This window comes from Musca vetustissima, unplaced genomic scaffold (genome assembly GCF_032173495.1).
Source record: "Musca vetustissima isolate MV318-11 ecotype Yass unplaced genomic scaffold, APGP_CSIRO_Mvet_v1 utg2253, whole genome shotgun sequence".
In the NCBI taxonomy this organism is placed as follows: Eukaryota; Metazoa; Arthropoda; class Insecta; order Diptera; family Muscidae; genus Musca; species Musca vetustissima.
Window position 1 is genome coordinate 932025 of NW_026888442.1, and position 14961 is coordinate 946985.

Below are 14961 nucleotides of genomic sequence, written 5' to 3' on the forward strand. Positions count from 1 at the left end.
AAGGGTCCTCCAGCTTTACTGAACTTCTACCAAAAAAATGAAGGTACTCTATATAAAGGAATCCAGAAGACTTTCTATTTCACTATCTATGCTGAACTTCATGAGCGGATATCTGCCTATACAAGGGTCGTCTATTATATACAGAACTTGTTGAGTGGTTCTCTACCTGTAGAAGGGTCTTCTACCTATAATTGACTTCGTGAGTATCTCTAATGAACCTATTGTGTCCTCTATCTCTAGTGGGCTTCTAGATAACTCCTTATCTACATATCTAAAATCGCTTGGGATTTTTACATGGATCGTAATTGTAGTAGGAAACTGATTGTATAAGAACACGAATATTATACTATGTCGGCACTCATGTTGAAAATTTTGTCCAGGACCTTCAACAAACATGGACCTTTATATGGAATCTATGAAAAAACATGGGCATACGCTAACAATTTTTCTTGGCAATCTCTTGATTTGAGGATGTCCTGATATGCCCTGATGACGGTCTTTAAATGGCTCCTCTTGAGGTACCTTCAATTTTTAGAGAATATATTTGAATATATGTATTCCAAGAAGGCCCTTTTGTACATGTATGCATGTGTGTAATAATCGAATAATCTTCGCAGGTGTTCCCACCTCGTCAGCTTAGACAACGGCAATTGATTAATCTTCATATTAATTCACTGGACTTTGGGAAAGAGAAGACACATTGCTAATGCTAAAACCCGGTAGACAGCAGGGCTTAGTCAACAAATTGTTGTACAACAACAACAATAATGGGTATTATTAGAAGTTTAATGTCTGCAAAAGTTCATGACTACCAAGTGATGACAATTTCCGTTGTTGGTAATTCCAAATGGCTTTATTCAAATGTTTCGAAACAACAAAATCAACAATAACAACAACGATGCCCATTGTGTAAAAGCAATAGGACTGCTACAACAACAACATCGATGAATTGTTAACTGTCAATAAAAAAACATCGAAGAAGAAGTGCATGGCAGGGAGGTCTTTAATACTAAACAGAAAACTTATTTGTTGTTGTTGCGGAGTACTTAGTAATCAGCTTTTTTTATTTAAATCATGGCCCTCCCAAAAAAACGAACCTGAAATCCCTTCTTTTTGCAGTGCAGACCTATAGACCGCTGACAATCATTTCGGGAAGCAACAACCGCCAAGCCTACCCTATCAATTTACAACACACATTATTTCAGATTCGGATTCCTTTGCATGACAATTTTTCCTCTACCTTCGTTCCACGACAATTGTTAGCTTGCATGAATGTGTAAATATGTGAGTGTGTGTGTGCTTGTGTACTTTAATTACTCCTTAAGCCTGGACACACGCACTTCAAGAGCGGAACTTGATAATGACCACATTGGCCCATGTGGGCATTTAAAAACGAACAATAAAGGGAATGATAGCTTAACCGCTTACCTTCTTCTGTGTGCATTTGCCGTGGAACAAGTTGTTGAACAGCTACCACTTCTTGTTCCCTCCTTTTTGGTCATTTAATGTTGTCCGGCGTTCGATGTGCGTTCTTCCAGCGAACGTTTCGTTTTCAATTCAACAATGTATGGATAGCATTTGCGGATGACTGGCTATCTGGCTGGCTGACTGGTTACCTGACCATTATTAGTAGTCATTGTACCTGTAAATAGTGTTCTTGTTATTATTGTTGTTGTTTGTCGTTGGCATTGCAGTAGAACCCACTAACCATTTTATACCGCCACTCATTATTCTTCCTCTTTTCGATTTGGTACGACGGGCGATTTGCTTTGCTTTCGCAATTTAATGCGATTATTGTCCTCACAGCAAATAATTGTCATCGTCACAGTGGAACTGCAAAAAGAAATAAAAAGGGGAAAAGTGGTTAAAGATCAGGATCTGATATTAATGAAATATTTTCTAGCAGATTCTTCGCTCATTTATAGAAGTTGTTCTTCTACAGACAGACGACATACTGGTGACTATGCCAGATAGTCACCAGTATGTCGTTCTAAAGAGTAGCATTTGAAGAATATATCGGAGTTTTTTTTTAAGGATGCTGAAGGGGGCCTTTATAAAGGAACTGAATGGAGTCTTTATAGAGGGCCAGTAGAGATTCTTTATAGTCATATAGAGTCAAGTCTTTAAAGACGAGCCGAAGAGAGTCTTTATAGACGAACTAAACGGAGTCCTTATAGACGAGCTAAAGGGAGTCCTTATAGACGAGCTGAAGGAAGTCTTTATAGAAGAACTGAAGGACTCTCTATAGTCGAGCTTAAGGGAGTCTCTATAGACGTGCTGAAGTGAGTCACTATAGACGAGCTGAAGGGAGCCTTTATAGAGGAGCTGAAGGGAGTCTCTATAGACGAGCTGAAAGTAGTCTCTGCAGACGAGCTGTAGGGAGTCTCTATAGACGAGCTGTAGGGAGTCTCTATAAACGAGCTGTAGGGAGTCACTATAGACGAGCTGTAGGGAGTCACTATAGACGAGCTGTAGGGAGTCTCTATAGACGAGCTGTAGGGAGTCTCTATAGACGAGCTGTAGGGAGTCTCTATAGACGAGCTGTAGGGAGTCTCTATAGACGAGCTGTAGGGAGTCTCTATAGACTAGCTGTAGGGAGTCTCTATAGACTAGCTGTAGGGAGTCTCTATAGACGAGCTGTAGGGAGTCTCTATAGACGAGCTGTAGGGAGTCTCTATAGATGAGCTGTAGGGAGTCTCTATAGTCGAGAGTCTTTATAGACGAGCCGAAAATATTTTTACAAACGAAGTGAAGAGAGTTATAGACGGCCCGAAGAAAGTCTTTATAGCCGAAGTTAACCTCTTTTGACAAAATGTAGGATTAGACAAAATAAATTGAATCTCTATAGAAAAGGTGTGGTGAGTCGCCATAGACGAGTTAAAGGAACTCTCTTTAAAATATGTGAAGGAAGTCTCTACATAGGCATATGTTTACAGGAAGGCGGCCTGATTATAAAGGAGACGTTATCGACAAACTGAAGCTCAAATTGTTTTCATTTGGTAGAAGGCTATTCAAGATATGTTTAAGGAAGATTCATCGAACGAATGCCAAAATACTCTTCAATACTTTATAGAAGACCCTTTAAAAATGCACTGTCTCGAAAATACCTCCGAAGAAACATTTTGTATAAAACCACCTTTGTAAGGGGATTCAATCTACCACTTAAGGACCTTTTATAAACGGAAGAACTTTGTACGTTACTTCTGTTGACCGAAGACCCCCACAACATTTCAATATTTTTAGACGAACTGATCATCTAAACGGGATGCGTTGTCTATGAAGACATCTTTCGCCGGGAGTCCTCATAGACTGGAGATTTAGAGCTGGAGAAATTCGTTATAGACGAACTGAATGAAGTTCTACGAGCTAATGAGCGTTTCAATTGATGTGCTTAAGGAAGTCTTTATAGAAGAGACTTTTTAAAGATGACTCTTCAAGATGAATTCGATAGGAAAAATGCTGGAAATAGGCCTAGGACCAAAAAAACAGAAACTTTGTCAAAACATAGACCTATACTCACAACTTTCTGCTAAAAAAATTGTTCCGATTTTGACCTTAAAAAACATTCCTGCAGACTTTTATTTATTAACGATCTTCTTGGAAAGTCGTCCATCCTTAGAAGACCTCTATTGAAAGTTTTTCCATCTATATAAACCCCCCTTTGAAAGTTTATTCTATATTCGAATCAGAAAATTTCAAAATCTAAACCTATTCCACTGTCTTCTCTTTGTAGGCATTATTTTTATTCACGGGAGGGGCCTGTTGCCGCTGCAAAATTTCCCTGACATGCTATGATGGTGATCCTATCTGAGGTAAAACAACAACAAGAAAAAGAAATCGAGTATCGGTGAATGTGTAAAAAAACAACAACAGCCATCAATGGCTTGCATTCGTTATAGTTGTTGTTGTCGTTGCAAATATCGATTACGTATGGTTTTCAACGCCTCTTCCTCTTTTATTGTTGTTGTTTCGTGTTACATTTTTTTTATTTGCATGCGTTTTGTGTTCTGATTGTTGTTGTTGATTTCTTTTTTCATGAATGACATAAGATGTGGCTTAAAAGACAAGAAGGCAAACACACACTGACAGATAGACACACATTTTATAACATTTCACATTTTGGTTTTGGTCACAATGCCGTGAATGAATGACATATAAATAAGATCGCTTAACATTAGTAGCTCGGGTATTTGTATCAAGGGATCGGATTGTTGTTTTTTTTTATTATTCAAAACAATTTGTTTCCTGTTTTCAAAGATGACAAAAAGGTACAACAAATGTGGCATGCAGATACAAATAATGCCGATAATCATTGTGTTTAAGGGGGAAGAGAGGGGACTTGCATTTTGTGGCTAGTGGTGTTATCCGTTTGTGTGGTCTAACCACAACAAACATATCAAAAACACAAATGAAAGAGGGAGGGAGATGATAGGTTATTATGGTTTTAGCAAAGACGAATTTTTAAATGACTTATTTATAAAAAAAGAGTAGCTTCAGATCTCAAAAATTGCATATGTGTTTCAAATCATTTGACTCCAAATGAATTAATAATAGGTGTCTTTCATTAGGTCCCATTCAAATGCAATTGGTCAAGGACAATTTCTTCTAAATAAAAATATATACAAAAATGATTTTATAATATTATAAAATTATATTCAAGATATTTTACATTTCTAAAATGTATAAAAATTTGAATTCAATTCAAGATATGAAACTAAAACTTAAAAAGAACATAAACTAAAGTTCAATTATTCATAGAAATAAACTAAAACTATTTTCATAAAATATTCAAAAAATTAAAAAAAAAACTAATATTAACCATTAATGACTTCAACATTTCTTTTTGATGAAGAAATAATCCGCCGTACGTCCAAAGGATAATTTTGACTGTTTTGGATATGTGCTCAGTTGATTACAAATGAGCTCTAATGTTTCTTCATACGATTCAATATCTTCATCCTCAATGACTTGTAATAGATTACAGTTTTCAATCCAAAACGATGGTAAGTTACGATCGCAAAAGTTCATACAAAGGGCGGTTAACATCTAAAATAAAAAAGAATACGGTCCATTATTAGAATTTGTGCACTGAATTTGAATTTGATTGAATTTGTGAGCCGGAGTTCAGGAAATAAAACTGCAGGGAAAAACATTAAAATAGCGTAATAGAGGCCCAGGGTACTCCAGAGATTTTTTTGTTTTAAAAGGTGTTATTGTTGCCAATCCGTGCCGTAAATCCTCAAATACCAAATCGTTGTTTGTACCGTTGTATGGGGACTATACCAAATAACGAAAATTAGCGGGTATCCCTATACGGCGACTATATCGAAATGTGGGCCGATATTTATAATAATTGGTATGAAGATTTACTACCCAATTAGAAGCCAAAATCTAAAATTAGAGTACAATCGGTTGAAAAACTTTCAGGAAATCTTCAAATTGCCGAATATTGGGGCTACCGTTATATGGGAGCTATACCAAAAAGTGAACCGATATTGATCATTTTTGGTGGAAAATTTTCCAACCTAATGAGAAACCAACTTACCAAATTTCAGCCAAATCGGTTGAATAATGTGCCGAAAATCCTCAAAAAAAAAAAAAAAAGAAAATTAGGGAGTACCCTTATATGTGGACTATACCAGAATGTGGACCGATATTGTTAATTTTTGATATAGAGATTTTCTACCCAATGCGAACCCAAAATATCAAATTTCAGCCCATTCGGTTGAAAATGTGTCTCAAATTTTCAAAACAAGGAAAATTAGGCGGGTACCATTATATGAGGGCTGGACCAATATTAATTATTTTTAGTTAAAAAGATTTACCATCCAATGAGAATTGAAAATATAAAAATATAGTCATTTCGTTAAAAAAAAAAACATGTCAATATAACTTCAAAATAACCAAAAATGGTGGATACCATTAACTTATACCAAAACGTGGAGCGGTATAACCAATTTTTAATACCAAACATCCTAGGAGAAGTAGCTAACTAAGTGCAATGTTTAATAGTTTCATCTTTTATATTGCGATGTTTCTCTCTCTCTCTTTGGATTTAAGCAGACAGGCTTGGTAAAATCATTTATTTAAAGAACAGATCTCTAGGAGGTGTTATAGGCACCAAAAACTCTATATTTTATGTTATTTAGATTGAATAGTCTTATCAACTTTCTTAAGAATCGAAAAGGATCCCTGACTCTTCTAAATAATGGTATTATTAAATAGAAAAAATAACACAAATTTTAATAAAAAAAATATGATTATACAAATACTTACATAATTTAGTATAGTTTCCAGGGAACCATTTACAAATTTCACTCCCGCCTTTTTTACCATCCATAACATTGCATTCGTTAGCATATAATCGCGAAGTTCATGTAAGCCATGTTTATCGCGCAGCGAACACAGCAAACGAAACACCGATTTCAGCTGTTCCCTTGACCACAACAATTCATGCTCGGCCATTGGATTTGTCATAAGAAAGGTATACTCGTGGGTACGTTGAGGCCTTACAATTACCGATTCTATCGGCTGCGCTTGACAACTGTAGTAATAATCAACTTTATACATGGTCTTTGAATGCTTTTTCATCCAATCAACTTTGCCAAATGCGATAACTGGACGAAAATCTATGCCCATCATACGCACTTGATTCGAACGTTCGTAGACGGTTAGCATGTGTGTATCACCGAATCGTTTGTACATTATTTCATAGGGAAATTTATGTCCCGATGTCATCAATGTCTTATTAATAATTTGACATATCCAAAGGTGTAGAGATTCCCGTTTAAGATAGGCCGTTTTCGAATCAACCAAATTGCTAAGCACTATGAAGATGTCCGTGCAACGTGAATCGGCGACAGCCAATTGATTGAGTACATCGTACATATCAAGATGTATAAATCCACGACGATCATTATCCAAGCCCAGTTGCATGGGGAATGGAAATTCCAGTATGCAAAAAATTTCAAATTCATTAGTTTTGAAATCGCCATTCCAATCGCTGTTACCGACTAGGGAAAGAGAAATGCAAATAACTTAGGCGAAATATATTATTTGGATATTGTGTATCACTTACCGTATGGTGATAGACCGACACACAGCTTGTCAAAAACTGTGTCAATTTTACGCATTTCTTCAAGTAACCAGGTTGTTACCTTTTGCTGAAATTTAACATGGTTATTACGTTCGTTGAGATTTGGGGCCAGAGCATTATCAATATCACGTAAGTGTTCTTCAAAAGGCGACATTTTGTAAAACCTAAATGAAATTGGAATATCTGTATGAGAAATTATTGGGAATTTCATTCAAAGATTATGTCATTGAAATGAAGTTGAAATCAAAACGGCAAAAATAACGCTGTTAAAAGATGCAGGAGATCCAAAATAGCACCTTCGGAATTTTAATAGGTATTCCCAAGGAAAATGAAATGGAAAATGTATACTAAAAAGGCTTCCAATATTTGGAGGAAATTACTTCTTGATAATTCAGTTACCATGTGTTAAAAAAATTAAAACATCGCTAACGGCATCGGCGCTAAAAGCCTGCAGCTCATTTCCAAAGTATGCAAGCAAAATCAACATTTATTACTATAATTTAAAGGCCCTAAAAGGTGAAAGAAATGTTCAACGCAGACCCCATAATGAATATATTCTTGCATATCTGATGCCCAGAAAAAAATCCTAGTTTCAGGCTGGGAGTGTTTTGTAACACTTGACTTTTGAGGTCCAGCCTACCAAAAAGACTTATTGAGCTTCATCTAACAATAAGAATGCCGTACAATTATCACCTGAGCTCCAGCTGTTTTTACAGATTCTCTAATCTTCTGTAGCTTGATTAAATCATCCTAATGTCGATAAAGACCGCTGAGATCACTAGATTATAAGGATGTCATACTCGCTGAGCTTCAGTTTGCCTACAGATATTTCTTATGTTAAACAACAAAAACACAAACTGATATGAAAACTTACACTTTCTGATTCAGGAAAATATTCTCCACAATTCCACAGCGAATAAAAAATTAGTTTTAAAATATTTAAAATTTTCACAAAAAAAATCCAAAACGATTTGGTGGTTCAAATGATAGATTCACTAAAATGAAAAGGCAGCTTCTCGCACTCTCTCTCTCTTTTTAATCAGAGAGAATGATATTGAGAGCTTCGTGAATCTGGATCACATCATGTGATATTTTTTGCAAACTTTTATTTAATAATCTTGAAAACCAAAATTTTAAAATTGGTCCATGTTAAGCTCCAAAAAAATTTAATGAAAAAGACATTTTACATGGAGAAGGGAATCTGGCCAAAGAATAAGCATGACTGTTTTGATAAAGATCGGTTAATATATAGCGGCTCAAAAGTGCCACGGTAAGAAAGAGGAGCTGTTGAAAAAAAAAAATAAAATTCACATTAACGAGTCTATAAATGGTGAAAAACAGGTCAATAGAGAATGAAGAAATATTCTTTATTTGATATAAAATCTCGCTTATCTCGTATATAGGTGGTAGAAAATTTCTTCAAAAAATCCTCAGTTATGAATTATTTAAAGGAATTAAAAAACCCCGCTGATTGGTCTATACACGATTAAAAAAAACTTAAAAGGGTGGTCGAAAAAGAACACTTACAAAAATCCAAGCGTATGGATCCATAGATATTTAAAAAAATAAAATATACACTTACAGGTGTATAGAGGGAGTAAAAATCTACGATTGTGTTTATAGATGGTTGAACAAAACAAAAAAAAAAAAAAATACATCAAAAAATCTATGATTATGGGTCTATAGGTGATTTAAGAAAATACTTCACACCTATGGGTTCCTAGAAAATTCTCAAAAACTGTATGCTTATAGATCTATAGATGATTGAAAAAATCCACTATTCTAGAATCTATAGAAAAATTCATTTAAAAAACTACGCTTTTGGGTCCATAGATGACTGAAAAACATTTCATAAGAAAATACCTTTAAAAAAAAAATCTACTATTATGGATCAATAGAGGGTTGACATTTTTCTTTTCAAAAAAATCCCAGCTTATCGGTCCACATATAGTTAAAAACTACATATTAAAAACTACATTTTAAAAACTACATATTTAAAAGTATACTCTTAGAGGTACATGGAGGCTAAGAAAAAATCGTTTAAATGCCCATCCACGCATTGGGGTCTATATTATTCTTTTATTAGCTTATTAGGTTAATAAAAAAATAACAATTTTTTATATACACTTCCTAACCCCCCACCTGCTGAAGATAAACTAGTTACGAATTTTATTGTTTTATTTTTTTTATATTGAAAATAATTCATTACATGCATATATAGATTGTACATATATATATTTTTAATGTATTATTACAAATCAAAGCAATACTATTCAGTGTCGTAGTAGTCATAGTCTGTTTCCGAATCATCTTCATATTCCGTTTCCGAATCATAGTCCGTTTCATAAGGTACATCAAAAAATGATTCTACAGTATCATATGACAAATTTGGTCGTTCTAAGAATGTTTTCATTGTTCGATATGCATCGTTTAATTCCTGTGTATATCTGCGTTTTTGATGGGGCTTTAGAATATCCAACAGATTACATCCACTATGCCAAAAATATGAGAGTTTGCCGTTATTGAAACAATTGCAGAGTTGCCATAACATCTAGAAGAAAAAAAACAATAACAATAAATAAATTTGGAAATTTAACATTATTTTTAATTTGATGGCACTACTTACATAAGTAAATAAATATCCGATTGGCTTCCGCCAGAATTCCAACGGTTGTTTGTCCACTTCCCATAACAGTAGATGGGTTATAAAACAACTTTTCAGGCGATTCAATTCCAATTTATCCCGCAACGACTTAAGTAGACGCATAACGGGCTTCAGATTTTGTTTATCCCATAAAATATTTTGTTCGGAAGTTGGATTAACCATCATAAAGGTGCATGCAAAAGTCCGACGCGGTCGATATGATCCTCGTTTAGCAACAGCCATAAAATTACAAAAATCACTGTCATCATATGCAGTGGCATCGTAACGAACTTGCATCCAACTGTGTTTGCCCAGCTTTATAGCGGGCACAACATCAATTGAAATGTATACATCTTGATAATTAAGATCCTTTATGTATAGATTAAAGGCCACCGCATGTCTCTGGAAGACAACTGATAAACCTTTATCGAAGAAATACCCTTTGCAACGTTCTACAGCCTGTTCGATCAAATCGAACATCCATTCTTTGAAAGCTGCTGTACTAAGACATCCGGTTCGCCAATCAACAATTTGTTCCAGCAAATCGTACAATTCCCTATTATTGTAGTCATTTCGAATGGTGTTCATTGTTGTGGTCATTGGGAAATGTACAAAACCGGGACGAGAGCTATCCGGGCGGGCATTTAATGCAAATGGAAATTTGAGAACAATAAATATGTCAAATTCGCTAGGAGATAAGAGACGAACGCCATTACTGTAGCTACCTGCAACGAACAGAAACATATAAACACGCACATAAATAGCAAAGAAATAGAATTAGAAAAATCTACAAATGTAAGAAAAAATTGTTCAAAAATCTGAGTAATAATTCTTTAAAAAATCTACGTGTATTTTTGAATCAAAATGACGTTATAGGGAAATATATATATATATTTTTTTGAAAAGTGGGAGACTCGAAAATCGAGATAGACCTATGGTTCCTTCACCAAATTGCTTAGAATTGTCTATAGAATCATCCTAGCGGCTGGATTTAATCGACAAAAAAATTGACCCGCCCTAATGTGTATACTATATATTGTTAAGTTTATGGGTTTATCCTTACCCCATGTAGATGTTGTTTTATTCCCCGATATTCTGTATCAAATAAAACACAGATCCTTACCGATTACGATGACTACAATGCTTTATTGGCACCAATTTATTTCAAAGCTAAACGTTACTGACGGTCGGTTTCAATTCCGTACATCCGTAACAATATATTAAAACTTACCAAATAACTCCTCGCCTCGGTGTAGCCGTTTAAAAACCTTATCAATACATTCCATTTCTACGACCAAAGTATAAATGACGTCGAAAAATGTATCTGTATACAGCTCCCGATCAGATTTGTTTAGATTGATGCAAGAGTCAATATATTGTAAGTGTTGATCATAAATCGTCATATTGAATGGATTGCTGCTATTTTCAAACTGAAATTATAAAAAATAAAAATGTATTAAATAGATGGAAAATTTGATATTTAGGAAGGCTGAAGCGAATTGAAAATTCGAATTGTCGCCAACTTGTTAAGCGGTTTAATTTTTTATCGGTTTTATCTATAGAAGGGCTGAAGAGCTTATAGTCTAGCAAGTCTCAGAAGATCTCAAGATGTTTTCTCTAGTAGTATGTGAGGAGGTATTCCATAGATAGGTTTTAATTGGTTTTGTTCCATAAAATAGACGATCGTCTAAAAGAAGAATTTCTCTTAAAAAGCCGATCTTCAGTTGAAAAATCCTTTTAAAATGGGAAATTTTGGTAATATCTGAAAGGAGTCGATTAATTTGCTTGTTTATTCAATAAATCCCAAGATGTGGCCTATTGGGGCACTCAATATGGTACCTTCCCCTCAACCATTTTGAAAATTAATAAATCTCTTTGAAAGCTATGCTCGAGTTCGAAACTATGGGCCAGAATATTATGATTGTGTTAGACACAAGCCAGGTTGGTTCCCTGTCCCATATCACAATCGATTTTCTATATGCTTCAATCCTGGACACTTATATTCCTGGACACGTGTGAGCTTCTCTATACACCTTGGCAGTCCATCGAATGCCACTTTTCTGCTTCTGTTTTCTGTACTGGTGTTGTTAATTGTCATGGCCTTAGTATTAATCTCAAGTCCAGTATTGCGAGCCGGTATCTCCAGGTCTTTGTACATGTGTCAGATGTATTGTGAGAAACATGAGAGACGCCATGTTATGACCCTTCACTGAGAGCAGACGACTTCATTTATTATTTCATCCAGAACATTATGAAGAGTAGGGTGACAGAGGTGCTTAATGCTTTCCATATGACAGTTCGCCTGATGGTATCGATCAAATATTTCTATCCTACAGGTCTGTTCTATATACGAATTTATTTGTGTTGGTAGGTAAGAATAAGATAAGTCCAACGTCACTTTTTACATGTTTAAATTTTAGGTCACAGGACCTCCATATATTTTTTGATTAACCAAATGCTTATGTCCATCACATAGTCCCCCTCGTCCATACTGCCCAGCTAAGGCACCTAAAAAAACGAAAGTCTGCAACAACTATATATTTGACATCATATCGCCTATAGGTTCCCTCTTCTTCTTCTTCTTGTTTGTTTTTTGTGTTTTTATAAATGGTACCTATCGACGGCATACTCTGCTGCTTCTCCGCTGCGTATCTAGGCTCTCTCGCACTTTACTCATCCCCTCATACCTCCTCCTCGTTTCACATGAAATAGATGACAATAATAACGGCAACTGTTCTGGTTACACAAAACAAAAACATCGACAGCAACAACAAAAACTCGGTATAGTGCAATGCCAGCGCCCACCATCAATAACAAAACAAGAACGAACACGTTAACAGCACCAGAAGCAGTGGCAGCGACAGCAGCATTTACACACATTTGTTGTTCTCACAGAAGAAAAACAGTGAGAGCGCCAACCAACAACACATACAAGGAGGAGCATGAGGAGACGAAGGAGGAATAGACAGATGGACGAGAGTCTCTTCTAGTAACAAAAACAACAAAAACGACGACAACGTTCATTTCACAAACGATTGGGGGACGATTTTGTGTATGGGGTGGGACGGCAGGCCGGCAGTCGTCAGGAGGGGAATTGCGACGAGCGCAAAAACAGGCAACTTAGTTGTTGGTACTGAGAAGAAAACTAAACAACAACAAAAACAAAAAGAAGAACATCAAATAACGCCAGCAAGAACTGCCATGACTGTGGTGGTGACAGACAGGCTATGTCAGGCAGCAGAGTTAGACGTTAACGATGGCCAAAGCGTTCTGTAGCAAACAAACAAAGCTCAAAAAAGAAAGAAAAAGAAACAAAGACACGGTAAACAAAACAAAAAATCGCAAAGAAACTAAAAGCAAAAATAAAACCAAAACCATAATAATAAACAACGGCCGTAAAGTCGACGAGAACGTTTGCTGGCCTGCCCATCACACTCATTGATGGCGGCCGTAGTGCGGACGAAGACTACGAAATTGATGTGAACTAAAAAATGAAAATGGCCACAACAAGCGACAAAATAACCCACCAACAGTCAAGTCCATCTAAGTGGAGGAGGGCGAGTAACAACAACAATCCCTCAATTTACGTTGAGACGCATACCATGGCTTATTGTAGAAATAGAGCTACCTCTAACTCTTTGAACAGAGGAAGGGTAACAGGCAATTCGATGACTCCGAACAGCTTCTTTAACAACATCGCCATCAGTTCCATCATTACCAAAAGCGATGTTTGCGGCAAGGAATATCTATCTCATTTGATGAGAGCACAACAATACCTAATTATATTGTATAAAATACAAAGTATAAGAGCGAACGATAGCACTGCCATCTGTTGACAAACAACATCTGCTATACCAATTGTCAATGGTTGTGATCTTTGCTAGAGGCTAGCGATGATACTTTGCATGAAATGAAGCACGAGTAACAATTGAGAAAAGGCATCACACGTAATACTTCACTTCACACCCTGCGTTGCATGGTACAAAAACAGCCGGAGGTAGTACAGTATTTCGTACCGAAATGAGACTGAGATAGTAACCACTCGGTTTACTATAAAAAGTTGGTGGATGGTGCCTTTGGATGACGCTGGCAGCAATTGAGCTTACCTTAGATTAGATAAACCCATTCGTTTTAAATGGTCTCTATATATATACCTTTATAAAATATAGGTTTCAGATCCAAAATTCGTTTAAGACCGGGGTCTAGTTCTTCTGTTTCACCCCTTCCTCAATCCCATGGCAGCCAGTTCTATAAAGCGGGTTGACTCAGAAGAACAACTCTCCAAATACAAGTTTGTGTATTTTTTAACGTGGAATACTAGCCGGAATATTTGCTCGGGATTCGTCTGGAGCGAACCGGAATAGAGGCAAACCCCGAACCATTGTCCTCCTCATAGGCCATTATCGGCTATGTTATGTTCTTGTTCCGGTTTTAGCCGGTACAAGAGTATTGCGGAAGGGACTACATTGCATCGTGCAATACCAATGAGAACCCCAGCGAGCCGTATTGATAAACATCAGATTACGTATCATCCCCGCAAACTCTGCAACTGCGATCTGCCGCTAACACCGCACATTGTTATCACAACTTCGGATGCCTCATTTTCGCAATACAACTCCGAGGGAAAGACATTGAGATAGTGGATTTTAAAAGTCGAATAGGTTTAATGGTCCCAGCGATTGCAGAACCGAAACTCTTTTGCAGTCTTCAGAGTTGTGATGGATACAACGTTTTAAAGAGGTATCGTATGAGAAATGATGATGGCTACTTAGCATGAATGAATTGAGGTAGCGGTCAATAATTGTACTGCAGAGGTTGTGGTACTTAACATTAATATATTCCATCTTTAAATAGCCGAGTGATCATCTTTTGGAAGGCACAAATATCTGGTGCTAGGGGATTTTCAATTTCCATCATGAATTATGACATGATCATAGGGATATGGTGCTAGCCGAGCAAATTTATAACTCAACATATTGCACGGTGAATGAGGATATTACCACTGCTACCAAAGCTCAACGGTCATATGCAGGTCTGACGAGTGACGTAACTTGGCAATCATTCATTTCATTGGAGGTCAGACCAACTCTATATTTCATACCCATTACTGAACATCCAGACTTCATAACCTCTGAACGCCATTCTTTCCTTAAGTTTGGGAAAACAATTGAAAAAAGTTTAGAATTTCAGATTCGAATCCTTTAGATTCTGTGGGTAGCAG

At 36.2% G+C, this 14961-nt stretch overlaps 2 protein-coding genes across 2 annotated transcripts in view; one reads left to right on the forward strand and one right to left on the reverse strand.

The window, feature by feature from the left end:
* Window positions 1-12743, forward strand: part of LOC133336309 (uncharacterized) — a 424576-nt gene extending 411833 nt beyond the window's left edge. The window contains exon 4 of the mRNA XM_061544596.1: window positions 12731-12743. The gene's annotated coding sequence lies outside the window, so the exon portion shown is untranslated. The remainder of the gene's footprint in view (window positions 1-12730) is intronic.
* Window positions 9366-11026, reverse strand: LOC133336299 (cyclic GMP-AMP synthase-like receptor 1). Its single transcript, XM_061544582.1, has 3 exons — window positions 10972-11026; window positions 9723-10465; window positions 9366-9647 (listed from the first exon to the last, which is right to left on the reverse strand). Exons 1-3 carry the CDS (start codon window positions 11024-11026, stop codon window positions 9366-9368), a joined length of 1080 nt encoding a protein of 359 aa, XP_061400566.1.
* Window positions 12744-14961: the final 2218 nt, after the last annotated feature.

Excerpts from the sequence above, each read along its gene's own strand:
- LOC133336299 (XM_061544582.1), bottom strand. The coding sequence starts at position 11,026 with ATGGAATGTATTGATAAGGTTTTTAAACGGCTACACCGAGGCGAGGAG. Across the intron at positions 10,466-10,971 it reads CCGAGGCGAGGAGTTATTTG|GTAGCTACAGTAATGGCGTT; the intron begins GTAAGTTTTAAT and ends TGTTCGTTGCAG. Across the intron at positions 9,648-9,722 it reads TCGGATATTTATTTACTTAT|ATGTTATGGCAACTCTGCAA; the intron begins GTAAGTAGTGCC and ends TTTTTCTTCTAG.